At 53.7% G+C, this 18315-nt stretch overlaps 1 protein-coding gene across 1 annotated transcript; it reads left to right on the top strand.

Annotated features, from left to right (window-relative positions):
• The first annotated feature begins 7127 nt into the window (after nucleotides 1–7127).
• GPRIN1 (G protein regulated inducer of neurite outgrowth 1) lies at nucleotides 7128–18291 on the top strand. The gene is made up of 2 exons (XM_041750239.1): nucleotides 7128–7265; nucleotides 14258–18291. Exon 2 carries the CDS (start codon nucleotides 14423–14425, stop codon nucleotides 17312–17314), a length of 2892 nt encoding a protein of 963 aa, XP_041606173.1. The 5' UTR covers nucleotides 7128–7265; nucleotides 14258–14422; the 3' UTR covers nucleotides 17315–18291.
• Nucleotides 18292–18315: the final 24 nt, after the last annotated feature.

Genomic DNA, 18315 nt, shown 5'->3' with positions numbered 1-18315 from the left:
CGTGATTTCTCATCACCCCCTCCTGCTCAGCTGTGCACCAGAGACCCCACCCCAGCCCTGCTCCACACCCATGTCCACACTCAGAGGGCCTTTGCTGGCTGGCTTGTCTGAAAATTGCCCTCTTCCCCCGATGAAGGGCTGAGGGCTGTCCTGGTGTTCCTCCCGTTTGCCTGTCTCCCTCCCGGTCTCCCCACCCCCACCCCTAGTAATGTGGCTCCACAGCTTTCTCTGGAACTTTATTTTTGTTTTCTCCCTTCCCTATTTATAGCTCTCTCCCCTCCGAACCATCCCTGCATCCATCCCGTTGCCTAGAAACTGGCTCTGGGCTGAGGGTGGGGGAAGGCCAGGCCAAGCCCAGGCAGGGGGAAGGAAGAGCTGTCACCCACTCCCCTTCTCAGCACTGCCTCCAGGCTCCCAGAAGCCCACCCCGCCCTCTGCCCAGCATCCATGGGTGGTTTTTAAGAGCTAAAACAAAATGTAAAAAAAACAGCTGCTTCTGTGAAGTCCTTCACAGCCTCTAAAGGGCATGATGAAGTGTGATTTCATTTGTGCCTCTCAATACCCTACCCTGCCAGAGGCCTGGGCCCATTTTTTTCAGATGAGGAAACTGAGGCTTCAGGAGGCTAAGGCCCCATAGCTAAGTCTTCTCAGTAGCAACTCCACAACTCTGAATTTGGTAGCCTAGGGGTATTGGCCTAAAACACTGAATAGAATATTTAAAAGTGTCAATATTCCCTAACCTATGAAGTGAGAGGGTAAAGAAAAAAAATCTGTCATGATCCTGCTGCACACTAAGCAACTGATAATGCCTCAGCCATACTGTCCACAGTGCCCTTCCCTGCCGCTCCACCAGCACCCCCTTTTCTTTTGAAGGGGGAGGGGCAGAGAGAGAATCTTAGGCAGGTTCCACACCCAGTAAGGCACCTGACACAGGGCTCAATCTCACAGCCCTGAGATCATGACCTGAGCCGAAATCAAGAATCAGAGGTTTAACTGTTGAGCCACCAGGCGCCCCCACCATTTTCCTTTTGATGCCCCAACCATGCCTTCACCATGCCCCCCACCATGCCCCACCATGCCATCTCACAGCCCCCCTACCATGTTCCCACCATACCCCACCATGTTCAGCTGTAGCTTATCTCTCTCTCTAATGTTTATCTTCCACAAATTGGACCATGAATCCTGAGCTTGTTTCCTGCTTCTGTCATTTCACCAACTGGGTGACCTTGGATAGTCCATGTTACCTCTCTGAGCTTCAGTTTTCTCAGCTCAAAAGTGAGGATACTAATTTTCACCCCATAGCACTAATAAGAGAATTAAATGAGATACTGACGAAAAACTGTTTTTGCAAACTGTAGAGTGCTGTAACATGTGAGCGAACAATTAGAATAGTAAATATTGTTTTGTTATTATTATCAGGGCCAAGAGGTGGGGCAGGACAACCAAAGCGGGCCCTGGGATCAGAAAGGGAGCCCATGGCCTATGTCCAGGAAGAAGGACCTCCTTCCCTGGAAGAATGAAGGACAAGGGTGGACAAGGTTGTTTTTCAGATGAGGAAACTCATCTGAGAGTGCCTGAGAGTGCCTGCAGACCACTGGGGAGCGGACAGCTCAGAGGCCCTCTTGTGCCTGAGTCCTCTTTCTCAAGTGCCCCTGTTCACTGTTCCCATCCCCCACTTCCCTCTCTTCCTATCCCCACCCCAAGGCCCACCTCTGCCTTCAAAATAGGCTCCCTGGGCAGAATGGAAGAGAGGGCTGCCAAGGAGCAGCTGGGCCATGATTCAGCCTGAGTCACCCATCCAAATCCCAGGGCCGCCCCCAGCTGGGCCAGGGCCTGCAGCTGCTAGAGGGAGGGGGAGGGGAGAGGGAAGGAGGGAGGGGGCCTATGTGGGCTGCAGACTGTGCTCATAGGTGCCTAGTCCAGGGATTCTCATGAATATCAGGGCAGTGCTGTGAGGGCATGGGAGTGACGCATACGAGGATCGGGATGGGGAAGATGACCCCATGGACATCAGTTATCTGGGCTGACGGAGGAGGCAGGGTTTTCATGTGTGTGTGCACCTGCACATGCATGGGGTGTCACAATTGTAACTAACTAAAGAAGGGCTCATAGTGTGGGCAGGAGTTTTGCTCCCAGCTTTGTCACTTTCTAGCTGTGTGACCCTGGCAAGTGACTTACTCTCTCTGAGCTTCTGTTTCCTCACTTACAAAATGGGAACAATAATGTCAATCTCAGATGGTTTTCCTTAAGCATTAAATGTGATAAGATGATGACTGTAAGACAATCAGTGAATGGTACACCACTACCACCACCATCATCATTTAGGGTATAGTGGATTATACATTGGTTATATGAGGATAGGTACATATCTGAGAGTTTGTGTTCAGGTGTGTCCATGCAAGCCTTGGTGCGGAGAGGGTCTGGATGAGTGTTTCTTTCTTTTTTTTTTTTTTTTTAAGATTTTTATCTATTTATTCATGAGAGACAGAGACAGAGACACAGGCAGAGAGCAGGCCCCACACAGGGAACCCAACACGGACTCGATCCCAGGTTTCCAGGATCACACCCTAGGCTGAAGGTAGTGCTAAACCGCTGAGCCACCGGGGCTGCCCTGGATGAGTGTTTCTTGAAGAACTGGGTGAATGTGTATTGTGTGTGTCTCTGAAACAAAGATAAGAACTCTACAGAAAGTAGGTTTATATGGCACTGTCTGCCATATGATCCCACCCTCTTCCTCTCTCTCTCTCTCTCTCAAGCACACACACACACACACACACACCTTCCCTAGAGGCTGTGATTTGCTGAAATTCAGCCTAGACCAGGACCAGAGCTCAGGCAAAGGAGCTAAGAAACTGTGGATGCTGTTGTATTGGGAATCTCAGACTTTCTCAAAAGGCTTTAACCTCAAGCAAAACAGGAATGAGTGTGACAGGGGGAATGTTTTTGATGGAATGGATATGAACATATGAACATGAGAGAGCACGAGGTGTGTGTGTGTGTGCATGGGTGCTCACAGGGGTGTAGCTGGGGGGTGGCTGCGTCTCTGCTCTGGTACAGTCTGCTTGTCTCCATGGCGCCTGTTGCCACACACTCTTGCTTTTCAGAAAGTCACTGGGTTTGTTTATTCCACCCCCAGCCTGGGTGCCAGCCAAGGAGCTGCAGGCACTTGTTTATCTTCTGGTGCGTAAGAGTGTATATGGCTTCCCAGTAGCAGACCAACCCGAGATACGTGTGCACACACACTCACATGAACGTGGTGACCATGTTAGTTATCACAGGATGAGCCCAAACCCCAGGATGAGCCCAAACCCCAGGCCCAGACAGATTTGCTCCATATGGAGACAGAGATGACCACTCCCCAGCAGCTTCAGATAGACACACCACCAACTGAGCAACCCCCAAAGCTCCAAGAAAGTGTGACAGCCAGTTGCCCTGTCTGTGGTCTTGTGCTCTAGCCCCAACCCCAGAACTAACCTCTGCAGAGTGGTTGGCCAGGCCTAGGTCACTCCCCATCCCAAAAGCTGATAGGCCCATCCTACCCTACCACATGGACTGGAGTGGGAAGGTGATTCCCCAGGAAAAATAGAGGTGCTGTGATCAAAAAAGGTTCACAGGGCTGGTCTTTGCCATAATCCTGGCATCTACCAGTGCTATGCTTGGTGCTTGGTGGTTTTATTTCTCCTATATCCTCTTCAGAGCTCTGAGAGCTGAGTTACATATGATGAAGTTGAGGCTATCAGATATACCTTAATCAAGGCCACACAGCTAGTTGCTGGCAAAGTCAGGATCTGAACCCACACTGCCAGCTTCCATGCCCTTTTTGAGCTCCCACTCTGCTTTAGCAAATGTTTTGTTTTGCTGTCTAGAAATTTTCATTTTTAAATATGTTTATATCAATAACTCCCCGTAGAACAAAAGTGGTTGGAGAGTGTGACAAAGGGCACAGATGGAAAGAGGTCCTGACTATGCGCATGTAACAGACACAGCTGGAGCTCTGATCCCTTCAGATGCCCTCACAATTTCTGTGTCCACCATCAAGACTCCCAACAGGTGGTACCTGCATCTTTGTCAAAAATCTGCCCCTGGGCTTTAGAACCAACTTTACCCCTGTGAATTGTGGGCCAGAAGTGCCTGGGAATTAACACATACATAGCTCCACGGGTTGGCTCTTCATCAATATTTGCCAGGTGCTGGGATATAAACACACCAGTTCCAGTACCCTCAGACAGGGGAATTCTGAGGTGTGCATTTACCCCCATTTTCTTAATCTTCCTGCAGGATTCCACTTCACCCACCCACTGGGATAGCTGACTTAATAATCACCTCATATTGGATGCCTTCCCCTCCTGCTGGTGTCCTTGCACCTCCCAAATAAACCACATTCCTTCAATCTTCATCTCAGGATCTGTGAGCTGCCCCAAGGGTCTGGATCCCATCCTCTTATTCCATCCTGAGCATCTGGGCCCAGCCATTGTGTTCTCCCTTCCTGGCATCTTCCCTTTCCCTCACTACTGGCCCCTCTCATGGGAATTTAAATGCCTCCAAATCTCCTCAGTGTAGCCTCCTATCCCTCTGTAGAGATTATGATATTGCCTGTCTCCCTCCAACCCCAAATTTGCTGAGAGGATCATCTGCTTGCTTTCTTTACTTCTTTTTCTTTCTAAAGATTTTATTTATTTATTTGAGAGAGAGAGAGAGCACGTACAAGCAGGGGGAAGGGGCAGAGGGAAAAGAAGAAGCAGACTCCCCACTGAGCAAGGAGCCCAGGATCACGACCTGAATTGAAGGCAAATGCTTAACCACTGAGCTACCCAGGTGTCCCTTTCTTTACTCCTTACTCTGATTAACTCATCAATTCCCCCACCCAAGTTTGCCTTCCACCCCCACCACTCCACTCACTGTGCTTTCATCAAATTTCCATTACCTTCTTTGCAAGTCCAGAGATAATCTCTCAGGCCATATCTTGTCCTCCTGATGCAACTGCTTTCTTTCTGAACCATTCTCCCCTTGGCTTCTGAGGCATCATTCTCCTGGTTTATCGGATTACTGTTTCTCATTCTTCTTTGTAGTCTTCTTCTCCCAGCTGGTACCTTAATGTTGGCGTTCCTCACGGTGGACATAGGGCCCTTGTCTCATCTTATTTGGTCTATACTCTCCCTTCACGTACTGACACCCCTCTCATGACTTCCATCATCAGAAACCTTGTCTGTCTCCAGCCTGACCACTCCAGAGCTCAGTTTTAGATATCTCAGCATGGCAGCCCCACAAGCTCCTTCTTTTCCCAGGGCTCATAGGGTATCTGTCTTCCATCCACTCAGCTCCCCGAGACAGGACTTCAGACAGGAAACAATCCTTTCTCCCTTCACAGCCACAACCACCCATAACCAAGAAGATCTGTTGACTTTACTGCTAAATAGATGTCAAACCCAGCCCCCCCCCTCCACCATCCCAATAAAAACTGCCATGGTTCAAGCATCATCATCTCTCACCTGGACAACTTCACAGCTTCCTCACTCATGCCCTGGTTCCACTCCTAGCCACCTTCACTCTGTCCCAGGGGGAGCGTGTTAGATCATAGGTTTGTTCTTGCCACTTTTCATGTCTTGTGAACTTCCCCCAAGATTCAATGTCTTCATCTGTATCATGGGGCCAACAATGTTTACCTAGAAGAGTTGTAGGGGGAATGAAATGAAACACTGAATGTCGAATAGGGTTTGTAAACTATGAAGTGAAGTGCTCTTGTGGGCAGCGAGTTACCAATTTTCAGGGCCTGAAACCTTAGGAAGCATCCCTTGTGTGGGCGTTGTCCGTGGTGCTGAAAATTGGTCCTGCACCCCGAGGTTTTCTACTTTTCTGGGATGCTGGTTGAAGACGTTGATCTGATAGATTTTATTAATTTACTACCTGGATTTTTAAAAGATCACGGAGATTTATGGTTCACCAGGTAAGTAGGAGGAATAGAAGCTAAGGGTTTAATGTGAGTTAGCTCGACTATTAACTAGCTGTGTGAACACGGACAAGTAACCCATCAGAATCTGTTTTCTTATCTGAAAAACGAGGATATACATATTAACTTGCTCCTAAGTGATTGGAAATTGAAATTATATGACACATAACAAAAACTTAGGATGGTGTCTGCCCCTAAATAAACGTTACGTTAATGTTAGTTGTTACCATTTTTAATGGGTAGCTTCACAGTGCAGGTGAGAAGGTTTTATCACCTCTCGGCAATTACAGATTTGTTCTCCTCTAGGAGATCAAAAAGGAAGGGACTATTTCTCTGCGAGGAAATGTTGAGGACGGGGGTAGGCAAAAAGGCCTCAATGATGTCCTTTGCAGTTCAGATTCAACTGGAAGCCCCTGAAAATCTATTTTGGGCTCCTTCATCCTTCCAAGACCACTGTGAGATGATTAATGCTAGTCCCATTTAATAGATTGGGAAACGGAGTCTCAACAATGGTGAAATGATTTGCTCAAGGAAACCCAGAGAGAAGAGAACCGAGCTTGCATAGGCCGAAGATTGGGCGGGCACCCTGGCTGGGGAGGGCGGGAGCGAGGGAATCGAAGGCGCCTCGCTCCCACCCCCTTCGTGTCCCCTCTACTTGCGGGAGCGTGGGCGGTGGCGAGACAAAGGGGCGGGGGCGGGGAGAGAAAGCCGGAAGTGCGGCCAAGGCGGGGGCGGGAAATTTCCTCGCGGGGGGAGCTCGGAGATCGCGCCGACCTGGGCCCCTATCCAGGCGCTGCGTGTCTTTCGAGAAGTGCCTCTCCCTCTCCGAGTCCCAGTTACCTCCTCGGTAAAACAAGTAGACAGTGTTCGCGGGGCTGGATTGAGTGAGAGACCTGACAAGCAGCGCGCCCCGCCCGCAGCTGCGCGCAGCAAATGGGCAGCCGCTCCGCCCCTCAGTCTCCCTGTCTGTGAAATGGGAACCAGGTCGCGGAGCGCGGGGAACCCAGGAGCCCCGGGACCTCGGTGAGGAGCGCGGGGCGACGGCACCCCTCCCTCTCTCCCTCTGGCCTCCGCTTCCTCGCCGGCACCGCCCTCTCCCGGCTTCGGAGGCCGCCAGTCGGCCAGCGCGCATGCCCGGGGCGGGGCGCGAGGCGGGAGCGCGGAGCGGGCGCGGGGGACGGCGGCGCGGAGTCCGCGGGTGCGCCCGCCAGCCCCGCCGGAGGCAGCCGAGGCCGCTCGGGCGGCGGCGGCGGCGGCGGCGGCAGCGGCGGGAGCCCGAGCGCAGCGCGCCAAGGAGACGGAACCGCAGCACGGCCGGGTAAGCGCCTAGCCCGCACCCGCTACCGCCTATGGGCGGGCGGCACCGACCCCGCTCCTCCGCTCCTGGCCGCCCGGAGCTGCTGTCCAGGGTCCTCGAACCACCGGGGTGGCGGGGCTCGCGCACCCTGCGCGGCGTGTGCCCAGCGTGAGCCCGGGGTGTGTGTGCGCGCGCGGCCGGGGGCGGCGGATGTCCATTTCCAGGCTCCTCGGCGGGGCGGGGCGGGGCGGGGGCGGGTCCGGCAGCCGGGGCCGGGCTCCCGAGGGCCCCTGAGGGCCCGCCAGCCCTGGGTGTAGGACCGGGACCCCGCGCCGGCCGCGCCGCGTGCGGCCGCATTGTTCCACGGGGCTGTGCGAGAGGGGGCGCTTCCCGCCACCGCGGGGAAGGGGTCCGCCCGCGTCGGTTCATCTTACCCCCCTGGAGCGAGCTCTGTGCTCGAGTGGCTCCACTGGAACCACCGGCACCACTGACACTCGCTGTCGCACACACTCAGTGTGGCACCCACTCTGGGGCACCATCACACACCCCATCACACACTTACCGCGTTCACGCACCGGCGTCTCGCTCCCAGATGAGGCTACGATCTTCTCTCTCTCTCTCTCTCTCTCTCTCTTTCGCTCTCGCGCACACACACACATACACAAACACTATGGCCCTTGATCATTCCATCACACTCATACACACAGCCACCTGTGCACCCACCCAGTACACCAAGTGGGAGCCTTGCGTATACACCCAGGCATAGCTACGCATTCACACCAGACATCGCCTATCACAGCACACTCAACTCAACAATACTCCCTTATCACAAAACCCTTGCAGCTACCCTGCTGTGGCCTGCTTGTCCCTGTTCACACTTGTTCATGGTGTCCCTCGTGTGCCCCTAGACCGCGGAGCAGGCTGGGCACACACTTCCTCTCCCACACTCTCCATCTCTTAGCTCACTGCCCATCCTCTGCACTCACTCAGCCCAAGTGTGCACAGCCCTGCATGTCCACTCTTGCCCTCCTATGGATGGTCTGGGGGCCATTTCTGGAAAAAGGTAGGCTATCACCCTTTGTTAGACTCTCCCCTGCAGCCCTAGGCAGGAGGTTTTGCCGCTCCAAGGATAGTAGCAGACAAGGGGCCAAGAGGGTGAGGGGCAGCAGACCTGAGTTGTCAGTCACACACTCACACCTGCTGAAGCACTGCAAGCCTTTGTTGGTCTTGTCGCATGGGGGGAGGTGTTTGCAGGTGCCTGCCAGCCCTGGTTTCATATTGGGAAATCCTAGAGGAACAGGTAAGGGCTGGCCAGGTCTCTGGGCCAGAATAAGCATTCACAGAGGCTGCTCTGCTGAGGAGTGGGGCACAGACACCTTGCATACAGCCAGGCCAGCTCTATGAATGAGACCCTGAGGCCATGTGATGCATACCTACAGGGTCCAGGTAGCCCCCACAAGACATAAATACATAGGCCATTCTGCACATACAAGTTGCATTGTATACACACCAAGTTCTTCTTAAGCAGAATGTAGGAGCCAGGTCCTGGCTCCCCAGGCTGGCCTAAGCTGGCACAGACATCCAGAGCAGTCTACATGCTCCTCTGCATGCCAGGTGAGCTGGCCCACACACCTAGGAGATCGTTTCAGTATTTTACCTCAATCAGGCCACATAAGGGTGCAGGGCTCATCTGTTCATCTTGGTGGGTATGTGCGTGTAGGGACAATCACGTTTCCTCAGGGCCAGGGGATTGGGAGGACCCTTGGCCTGGCCCCAAAGAGCAGAAAGGGACTTTAAGAGCCAAGCGTGACTGTCCCAAAATCTTAGCTGATACAAGCAGGAAGAACCCAGTCTTTGGGTTCAGACACAACAGGCTTTGAACTACAACCTCCTGTACCAGCTGTGTGCCCTTGACAAGTCTTTTCTCCCTCTGACCCCAGTGTCTTCATTTGTGAAATGGAATGATAATACCCGCCTCATGAAATCATTGTGGAGTCCAGATGACAAAATGAGCCTGAGAGTGCTAGGCCCAAGGCTGAGCACAAAGTGGGAGAGAAATGATCTGGGTTCCAGTGGGAGGGCTGGCCACACAGAGGGAGCACCCCAGGTCTGGGCTGCCTCTTGGAGAAGTGGCTTAAGGATATGGAGGATCCCTCAGGAGCCAGGAAACACCCAGTAGAACTGTGAGCAGCAGAGCTTCTGAGAATAGTGTTTTGGCAGATCTTTTCTTTTTTTTTTTTTCTTTTCTTTCTTTTCTTTTCTTTTTTAAGATTTTATTTATCTATTCATTAGAGACACAGAGAGAAGGCAGAGACACAGGGGAAGGGAGAAGCAGGCTCCCCGCAGGGAGCCCAATATGGGACTCAATTCTGGGACTCCAGGATCACGCCCTGAGCTGAAGACAAAGGCTCAACTGCTGAGCCACCCAGGCATCCCGTTTTGACAGATCTTAAACCCAGAGCTGGGCCAGCAATTCTATATGTAACTACATCCCTTCCCCCATTTCACAAACTGAGGCCCAGAGTTGCTCAAATTCATGGAACAAGTCAGTGACAAAGCTGGCAGCTGACCTCACATCTTTCTAATGCCCCGGTCATGCTCTTTGTCCCTACCCCACACCTTCTTCCATGTCAGAGAACTGCCAGCTAGGAACCAAGAGGCCAGTGTCTTCCAGGAGGGCTTTCAGGAGAGGCGTGTCACCAGCTGGGCCATGCCTGCCTTTCTGTTTCCTATTTTGGAAAATAAGAACACAGCACCTGCGCGGCAGGTGTATGGGGTCTGCACATAGTAAACGTTCTAAAGGCTTGATGTGTGTGAGGTCACCTCTCAACCCCTCTTGGTAGGTCAAGGGTCAAGGGTCAAAACTCAGGGAGCTATAGGCCAGGGGGATAGCCTGCCTAAGGGACTGGCTATAAGAAAAACGATCCAGTGATCGATTGCAATGGGCTGTCAGCCCCAGTGTCCAGAACACCATAGGGAGGGGTGGAGAATATGGCTAATTGAAGAGCACATCCCCATCCAAGAAGGCAGCCACTGCTTGGCTCTGGCTGACTGTTGCCATGCAGGAAGCATGCTCAGATTGCCAAATTTTAGTTTTTCCAAGAGAATCTGGAAATCTGATTTTCACATGAGATCTTCTAACTTTTAAATGTTGATCAGTTAATGCCTTTAAATTTTTCTTTTTTTTTTTTTAAGACTTTATTTATTTATTCATGAGAGACACACAGAGAGAAAGAGGCAGGCTCCATGCAGGGAGCCCAATGTGGGACTCAACCCTGAGTCTCCAGAATCACGCCCTGGGCTGAAGGCGGTGCTAAACCGCTGAGCCACCGAGGCTGCCCTAAAAATTTCTTTTTAGCACTGTGGGTCAAACAAGCGGGTCTGAGGGCTAGATTTTGCCAATTTATACCTCTGCTATGGGCCGTCCGTCCCCTGCCCCCTCCTGGGAGCACAGCTGGGCTCTGACAGGCTGAGTAGATAAAAACAGGCCTTCCTTATAACACAGTCCAGCCCTAAAGTGAGCAGAACTCCGCACACCCCTCATCTCTAATCCTCACAACAGCCTCGTGGGAGCATGGGCGGCTTTGTCAAGGTCCCCAATGAAGAGAAGGGACTTGCCTGAGCTCATAGAGCTGCCTCCTCTTTCTTCCCTTCTAACTCCAGCCACTCTGGCCTTTTCATTGCTGCCTCAGATACTACCTCCTCAGTGGGGCCTTCCTCGACCAGGTGTGTAAGCCAGCTGCCCCCCACCCCACCATAGTTCCACAAACACCCCAGTTCAATTCCCAAAGCCAAGTGCCCCATTGTCCTCTGTAAGATGGTGATGACCCCATCTACCCAAGTCTCATAAGCCCAAAGCCTGGTTTGGTGAATTGTTTCAGCTCAATCCCCATCCCATGACTCAAGGTCTAGGCAGGGGTCCAGAGGCAGAAAGGGCAGAGTGACGTGTGTCTGGTTAGGGGAAGAACAAGAAGCCGTAGGAACTCCTATGAAGCTGGTGGGCAGAGAAAGTTTACTGGGACCTGAACATTTAATGAGAGCCAGGCAAGAGGGTATGTAGAGGCTAAGGTGAAAGACACTGTGAAGCCATGGATGAGCCCAGAGAGGTTATAGCGCATGTGTGCATGCGTGCACATGTGTGTGTGTGTTTGTACGGACTTTGGGGGAATGAGCACTGAAAGGTAAAGCTTAGTGGGTAAGTAAGTACACAGGGGCTTGGAAGCATATTATAGAATTGGACTTGACCCCAAAGGTAATGGGGGTCATTAAGGTTTCCTTTTTCTCCCATTAAAAAAAAAAGTAATATATGCACACATAATCAAAATTTCATGCATCACAAAGGGGGATACCAAAAAAAAGGTCTCTTCCACCTCCAGATCCCTGGTCTCACTTCCCAGAGTCAATTGCTACAAGTGTCATGTGTTTCCTTCCAGAAATTTTCTTTTTATAAATAAACCCATATATGTGTATATGTCCTTTTTCTCATCTGCATGCATGGAATTCCACAAGCTCTGGCTTTTTTCACTTAATTTATCTTGGGCATCTTTCCTCATCACTCCACACATTCTGACAGCTGTTGGGGGTTCCATGTGGCTGTCCCATATTTTATGAACTGGCTTCCTGGTTTTCTTCTCATCACCAACCATATTCTCGTGTACCCAGTGTACCATAGCTCCATCTTCAAGACCATTCCTGGAGGTGGGCTTGCTGACCTAAATGCCACATGCATTGTAAACGTTTATAGGAATTGACAAATGTCTTTCCAAAAAGATTATGACCAATTTACTTGCCCAGCAAGAGCAAGGAGAGGTTGGAGCCAAAGAATGGCATGTTGGACCAATGTCTTAGAAAGATCATTCAGTCATTCATTTAACAAATAGGCATAGGGAGCTACTTGCTTACTAGATGCCAGTTATTGCTCTCAACCCTGAGGGTATATCAGTGAACACGACAAAGTCCCCATCCACCTAGAGCTGATGTTGTAATGGGAGAGACAAACCACAAGTAGTGAACAGCTCTGTGTAATGAATGTATCAGCTGGTGATGGGTCCTATGAAGAAGAGCTGAGCAAGGCAAGGGGGATGGAGAGTGCCAATCAGTGCTGGGGAGGATGGGTCAGGGAAAGCCCCGGGGAGCAGACCATGCAGATATTAGGAGACAACGCATTCCAGGCAGAGGAAACAGCCAGAGCAAAAGCCCCAAGGCAGCACATGTCCAAGGATCAGAAAGGCAGCCAGTGTGACTGAAGTAGCATAATCAAAAGAAAGTAGTAGGAGACAAGGCCAAGATCAGTGATGGGGTCAGAAGATGCAGGGATATGTAAGCAGTTTGCTTTTACTTGGCATGGGGTGGGGGATGGGGAGACACTGCATGGTTCTGAGCAGAAGAGGAATGAGCTACCTTGAGTCTTACTAAGATCCTTCCAGCTGCTGTGTTGAAAATGAACCGTATTGGTTGAAGGGAAAAGGCAGGATGATCCAGGTGGGAGATGTAGTACAAGTTCAGCTCAGGAGAGTGGCCAGATTCTGGATGTATTTTGAAGGGAGAACCATTATGTTTTACTGATGGATGAGAGGTGAGGTGTACGAGAAAAGTCAAGGGTGTCGCTAGGGCTTTCGGCCTGAGCACTAGTGAGATGGCTTTGGGAAAGATGGTGATGGAGCAGGTTTAGGGAGAATCCAGTACACTGCTCACTCTGGCTCCTGATATTTAGTGGAATGAAGTTGCTCGCAGAGCCAGCTGCTGCCAGAACCTCTCCCTGGATGTCCCCCAGACACCGCACAGTCAGCTTGTCTAAAACACAACTCCTCTTTTCCCCCGATCTCCTACCTCGCACCCCTCAACCCTGGCCAGAACCCTGAGGGCCACCCCAATCGCCACCCCCTACAGCCAGCTGGCTTTTGTCATTTTCCCCAAAGATCTCTCAATTCTGCCAACTGTCTATCCCTTGGACCTTTACTGTACCAGCTCTCATCTAGATTATTGCAGAGGATGGCTGGGTGAACGAATGAAGAACTGGAAGAGCGAGAGATTAAAGACTGGTTGGCTAGCCCCTCTCCGCCAGCCCCCATACCATCCCGGAGCCATCCCTGAAAACATGCATTTCAGACCATGTCCCTTCCTCAAATGTAAACCATTCCTATCTCCCCAGGGCCTCCCACAGACCAAAACTTGGCCTACAGACATACTTTGTTTGACCCACATAGTGTTCTTTTTTCTTTTTAAATCTTGAATTAGGATTTAACTTTACGTTAAAGTTCTGGATTTCCTGCTAGTCACTGATACTACCAGGATGCATTTCTCCAAAGCACTACTTGGCGAGTGGAGTATTGGCTCCACCTTCAGACAGGGCATGCACTCTCTGCTTTGCTGCTTTCCCTACCATCCCCTATTGTTTTATACCTAGCCTGCTTCCCTCACTTAAATTATCTACCTGGCCCCTGTAGCATCAGAGTTTGTGACCTGGGGCCTAGAGGATAAAAACATAACTTCAGGGTAGCATGCTGCATGGGGTGGTGGTAGATGAAGGTGAAAAGACTGTGAGGACACCTGGGTGGCATGGTTGGTTAAGTGTCTAACCCTTGGTTTCAGCTCAGGTTGTGATCTCAGGGTCATGAGATCGAGCCTTGTGTTGGGCTCCTAGCTCAGTATGGAGTCTGCTTGAGACTGTCTCTCTCTCTCTCTCTCCTTCTGTCCCTCCCACCATGTTCTCTCTCTCTCTCTCTCTCTCTCTCTCTCTCTCTCTCTCTTAATTTTTTTTTTTTTTTAAAGAAAGACTGTGGGGAAGAAAATGTTCAACTGTGGTCACGTTGTGAAAAGGGCCTTGAATGCCATTTTAGGAAGTCTGACCTTTAGAAGCATGGGAGTGATATGGTGGGACAGGAGAGGACCAGATGAGGGCAGAGAACCCAGTGAGGAGACCCAGCTTCTAGAAAAAGGGTGAGAGATAGAAGATAGAGGCTCTTCCGCACTGGATCTTCCCTGAGTCTGAGTCTGTTTTCTTTGTGTTTCAGAACCAGATAGCACTCGGGGCACAAGTATGGTCATGAGGGCAGTTGGGCAGTGCTGAAGACCCAGCCTGGCTCCAGCTTCTTTGAAAGAACTCCAGCCGCCCAGCATCTCAGCCCACAGCCCTCTGCTGCCCACAGGATGGGAGCCTGGGGGCTGGGAACCCAGCCATGAGGGACTGCTGCCCCTCCCAGCAGAAAACCAGCCCTGTACCCCTTAGGCACAACCTTGTACAAAGCCCCGGCATGGATTCTAGACACAGCAGCCCCAGTGGGGCTGGGGAAGGGACCTCCTGTTCTGAGGGCCCTGGAGGGAGCTCAGCCTGCCCCTCCCTGACCTGTATCCCTCCCCAAGAGGCAGCCACCAAGGAGACATTGGGGACACATAGAGCCTTGATCTCAGGGACAACAGAAACCACTTTCTCTGGGAAGCCAGAGCCTGTGTCCTCAGTGAAAACTGAGCCCACATCTTTGGAGAACAGAAATCCTGTGTTCTTGGAGAAGATGGATCCCAAGTCGTCAAAGCAGGCAGATTCCACTTCTATAGGAAAGGAAGATGCTGGGCCCTTGAGGAAGGCAGATCCCACGTTTATAGTAAAGACAGAGCCTGTGGTCTTGGGAAAAGGGGATCCTATGGCATCTGGAAGGATGGATCCTGTGACCCCAAGAAAGGAGGATCCAGGATCCTTGGGAAAGGTAGATCCGGTGTGCTCTGACAAGGTGGACACAGTGTCCCCGGGGAAGGAGGATCCTGTATCCTCTGCCAAAGTGGGTCCTGAGTTCCCAAGAAAGGAGGGGCCCAGGTATTCAGGAAAAGAGCTTCCTGTGGCCTCAGAAGAGATGGTTTCTGCATCTGTGGGAAAGGCAGAGCTTGTGTCTTTGGGAAAGAGGGATCCTAGGCCCTCAGGAAAGATGGATCCTGGGTCCTTAGAAAACACAGATTCTGCATCTGCAGGAAAGCCAGATCCTGGGTCCTTGGGGACACTGACTCCAGGGTCACCTGGCAAAATTGAGCCTATATCTCCAGGAACAGTGACTCTGGGGTCCTCAGTAAGGATGGAGCCTACTCACTTGGGGATGACAGATCCTACATTTGTAGGAAGTACAGAAACTGTGTCCTCCACAGAAGAGGACCCTCAGATCCTGGGGCAGATAGATAATGCCTCCTCAGGAAAGGGAGACCCCATGTCTATGAGAGTGATAAAAACCATGTCTGCTGGGCAGGTGGATCCTGTATTTTCAGGAAAGATGGAACCCACATCATTGACAAATGTGGATCCTGTGTCTTCAGGCAGGGTGGGTCCAGTTTCTTTGGGAAAGGTGGATCTTGTGCCCTCAGGAAAACCAGAGCCCTTGTCTCCTGGGCAGGCAGAACCAATGCCTGTGAGGAAGACAGAAACCGTCTCACTACGAAAGGAGGACCCAGTGCCCTCCACAAAGGTGGATCTCATTTCTATGGGAAATACAAAAACATCATCTTCTGGAAAAGTGAATCCTGAATCAAAAGGGAGGATAGACCCTGTGCCCTCCGGTCCAGGGCACCCCAAATTCTTGGGGATAGCAGGACCCTCATCCTCTGTAAAAGCTGAGGCAGTGACTGGGGGGAAAGCAGATCCACTGTCCTCAGAGAAGGCAGGTCCTATGGCCTCTGGAATGGTGGGTCCCACAGCCTCAGGGAAGGCTGATCCCCTGGCCTCCGGCAGGGTGGACACTGTGTGCAGTGGGAAGGTGGAAGGTGGTCCCTCTGGAGAAGTGGACTCTGTGTCTTCGGGAATATTGGCCCCCGTGACTCTAGAAAAAACAGTTCCAGCGTCCATGGCAAAAGCAGAAGCTGTCCCGGAGGGAAAGGTGGATCCCCTGCCTCCGGAAACAGAGAATCTTATGAACTCCGCGGAGGTGGATCCCAGAGCCCCAGGGGAGGCAGAACCCAACTCTGAAGGCAAAACAGACACAAAGCCCCTCGGGCAGGGGGGCCCGGCTTCCCCGGGAAAAGCAGTCGCCGCGTCTCTGCAGGAGAAGCCGCAGGCCCGGGAGAAAGGGGAGCCGGCGTCCTCCGGAAGGGCAGACCCTATTGTCTCTGGGAAGGCGGAGCCTGTGGTCCCCGCGAAGGCCGAGGACGCTGCGCCCCCGAGGAGAGCGGAGCCCTCGTCCTCGGGGAAGTTGGCCCCGCTGCCCCTGAAGGCCGGGGCCGCCTCCTCCAGGCAGTCGGACGGCAAGCCGTGCGGGCCGGGCCCTTCTCCCGCGGGGGCCGGCAGTGGCGGAGGCCTCGCGGGGCCGGCGCCCGCGCCCAGCGCGGAGGCCTCCAGCCTGGGCCCGGCAGCCCTGGGGGCCCCCGCGGCTGACGGAAGCCCCGGCCCGGGGGCCGCGGGACCCCCGCCCGGGCCGCGGACTCGCGACAACTTCACGAAGGCGCCGTCCTGGGAGGCGAGCGCCCCGCCGCGGGAGGACGCGGGCACGCAGGCGGGCGCTCAGGCCTGCGTGTCGGTGGCCGTGAGCCCCATGTCTCCGCAGGACGGCGCGGGCCCGGCCTTCAGCTTCCAGGCGGCGCCGCGCGCGCCCAGCCCCGCGCCCGGGCCCCCCTCGCGCCGGGACGCGGGCCTGCAGGTGTCGCTGGGCGCCGCCGAGACGCGCTCCGTGGCCACCGGGCCCATGACGCCGCAGGCGGCCGCCCCCCCGGCCGCGCCGCCCGCCTTCCCCGAAGTCCGGGTGCGGCCCGGCTCCGCGCTGGCAGCCGCCGTGGCGCCGCAGGAGGCGGCCGAGCCCGTGCGCGACGTGAGCTGGGACGAAAAGGGCATGACGTGGGAGGTGTACGGCGCCGCCATGGAGGTGGAGGTGCTGGGCATGGCCATCCAGAAGCACCTGGAGCGACAGATCGAGGAGCACGGCCGCCAAGGGGCGCCCGCGCCGCCGCCCGCCGCCCGCCCGGGCCCCGGCCGTGCCGGCTCCACGCGCGCCGCGCCCCCCGAGGGGCCCGCCAAGCGCCCGCCCGGCCTCTTCCGCGCGCTGCTGCAGAGTGTGCGCCGGCCGCGGTGCTGCTCCCGAGCCGGACCCACGGCCGAGTGATCTGCCCCCTTTTGTACGCCCGGGTCTCCAGCCTTTTCAGGCTCCCTTCTTGACCACGAGCTCCTAGGAGGGATCCCCTCGACGGTGGGAGGCCCCCCCCGCCCGCCCCGAGGGGTGGGCAGCCTCCAGGGCCTTCTCCTCCTCTTCTTTCCAGCCTCCGCCCCCCCCCCCCAAACACACAAATGAACCCTCTATGCCCAGCCCCCTCCGGGTCATGAGACCGGGAACCCAGCCCTGACGCCCACCCTGTCCCCCTTCCAGATCTCAGCTCCACTCCCTCCCGGCCACACTGGGTGATCTCAGGGCTCGCTCTGCTCAGCAGGCCCACACCTGAGAGCTGAGGCAGGTTCCTGAGAAGTCCAGACTGGTAGGCTGAAGTCCTCAGTGGCCGCCAGGTCCCCGGAACGGGAGACACCGTGTACAAAAGCCCCAAGTGTGCAAGGATTGGTATGTGAGACTCCTGAGTGCACAAGGCTCCAAATAGGAGGTGCCCGGGAGAGAGTGTGTGTCCATGCAGTGGGCTGGCCCCCATGGCCCCAGACTGTCTTGCATGCTGGTAGACGTCCCCAATTCCTGTCTCCCCTTCCTCTGGCCCAGCCCCCAGCCCTATCCATCCTCACTGGACACCTACTCACAAATCCTGACAGGGGAAGGCAGCTGCGGGAATGCCCTGGGGGCGCAGTTGAAAGGAGAGTCTCAGACAGGTCTGGGAATCACAGTCAGAAAGAAGCTCATGGAAGGTCTTGGGTCCCAGGCAGCCTGACAGCTGGTCTTGGGTATTAGGGGCAGGACAGAGAGCTCACTCTACAACCACAGTTGTCCTTTAAAGACTGCCATCTCCCACCCCTTGTCCCTGTGTGCTGTGAGCCCCCACGAGTTCCCTGCTGACCACTCAATACCCTTGTCCCCAGCCCTCCAGCCACAGTTTTTGGCTATAAACTGTCACAATATACATTGGTAATAAAATTCCCCCCCAACTCTTGTCAGCTGTGATTGACTAC

Source organism: Vulpes lagopus, chromosome 3, assembly GCF_018345385.1.
Source record: "Vulpes lagopus strain Blue_001 chromosome 3, ASM1834538v1, whole genome shotgun sequence".
In the NCBI taxonomy this organism is placed as follows: domain Eukaryota; kingdom Metazoa; phylum Chordata; class Mammalia; order Carnivora; family Canidae; genus Vulpes; species Vulpes lagopus.
The sequence above is the reverse complement of the archived record's forward strand: the minus strand, read 5'-3'. Positions and strand labels throughout refer to the sequence as shown.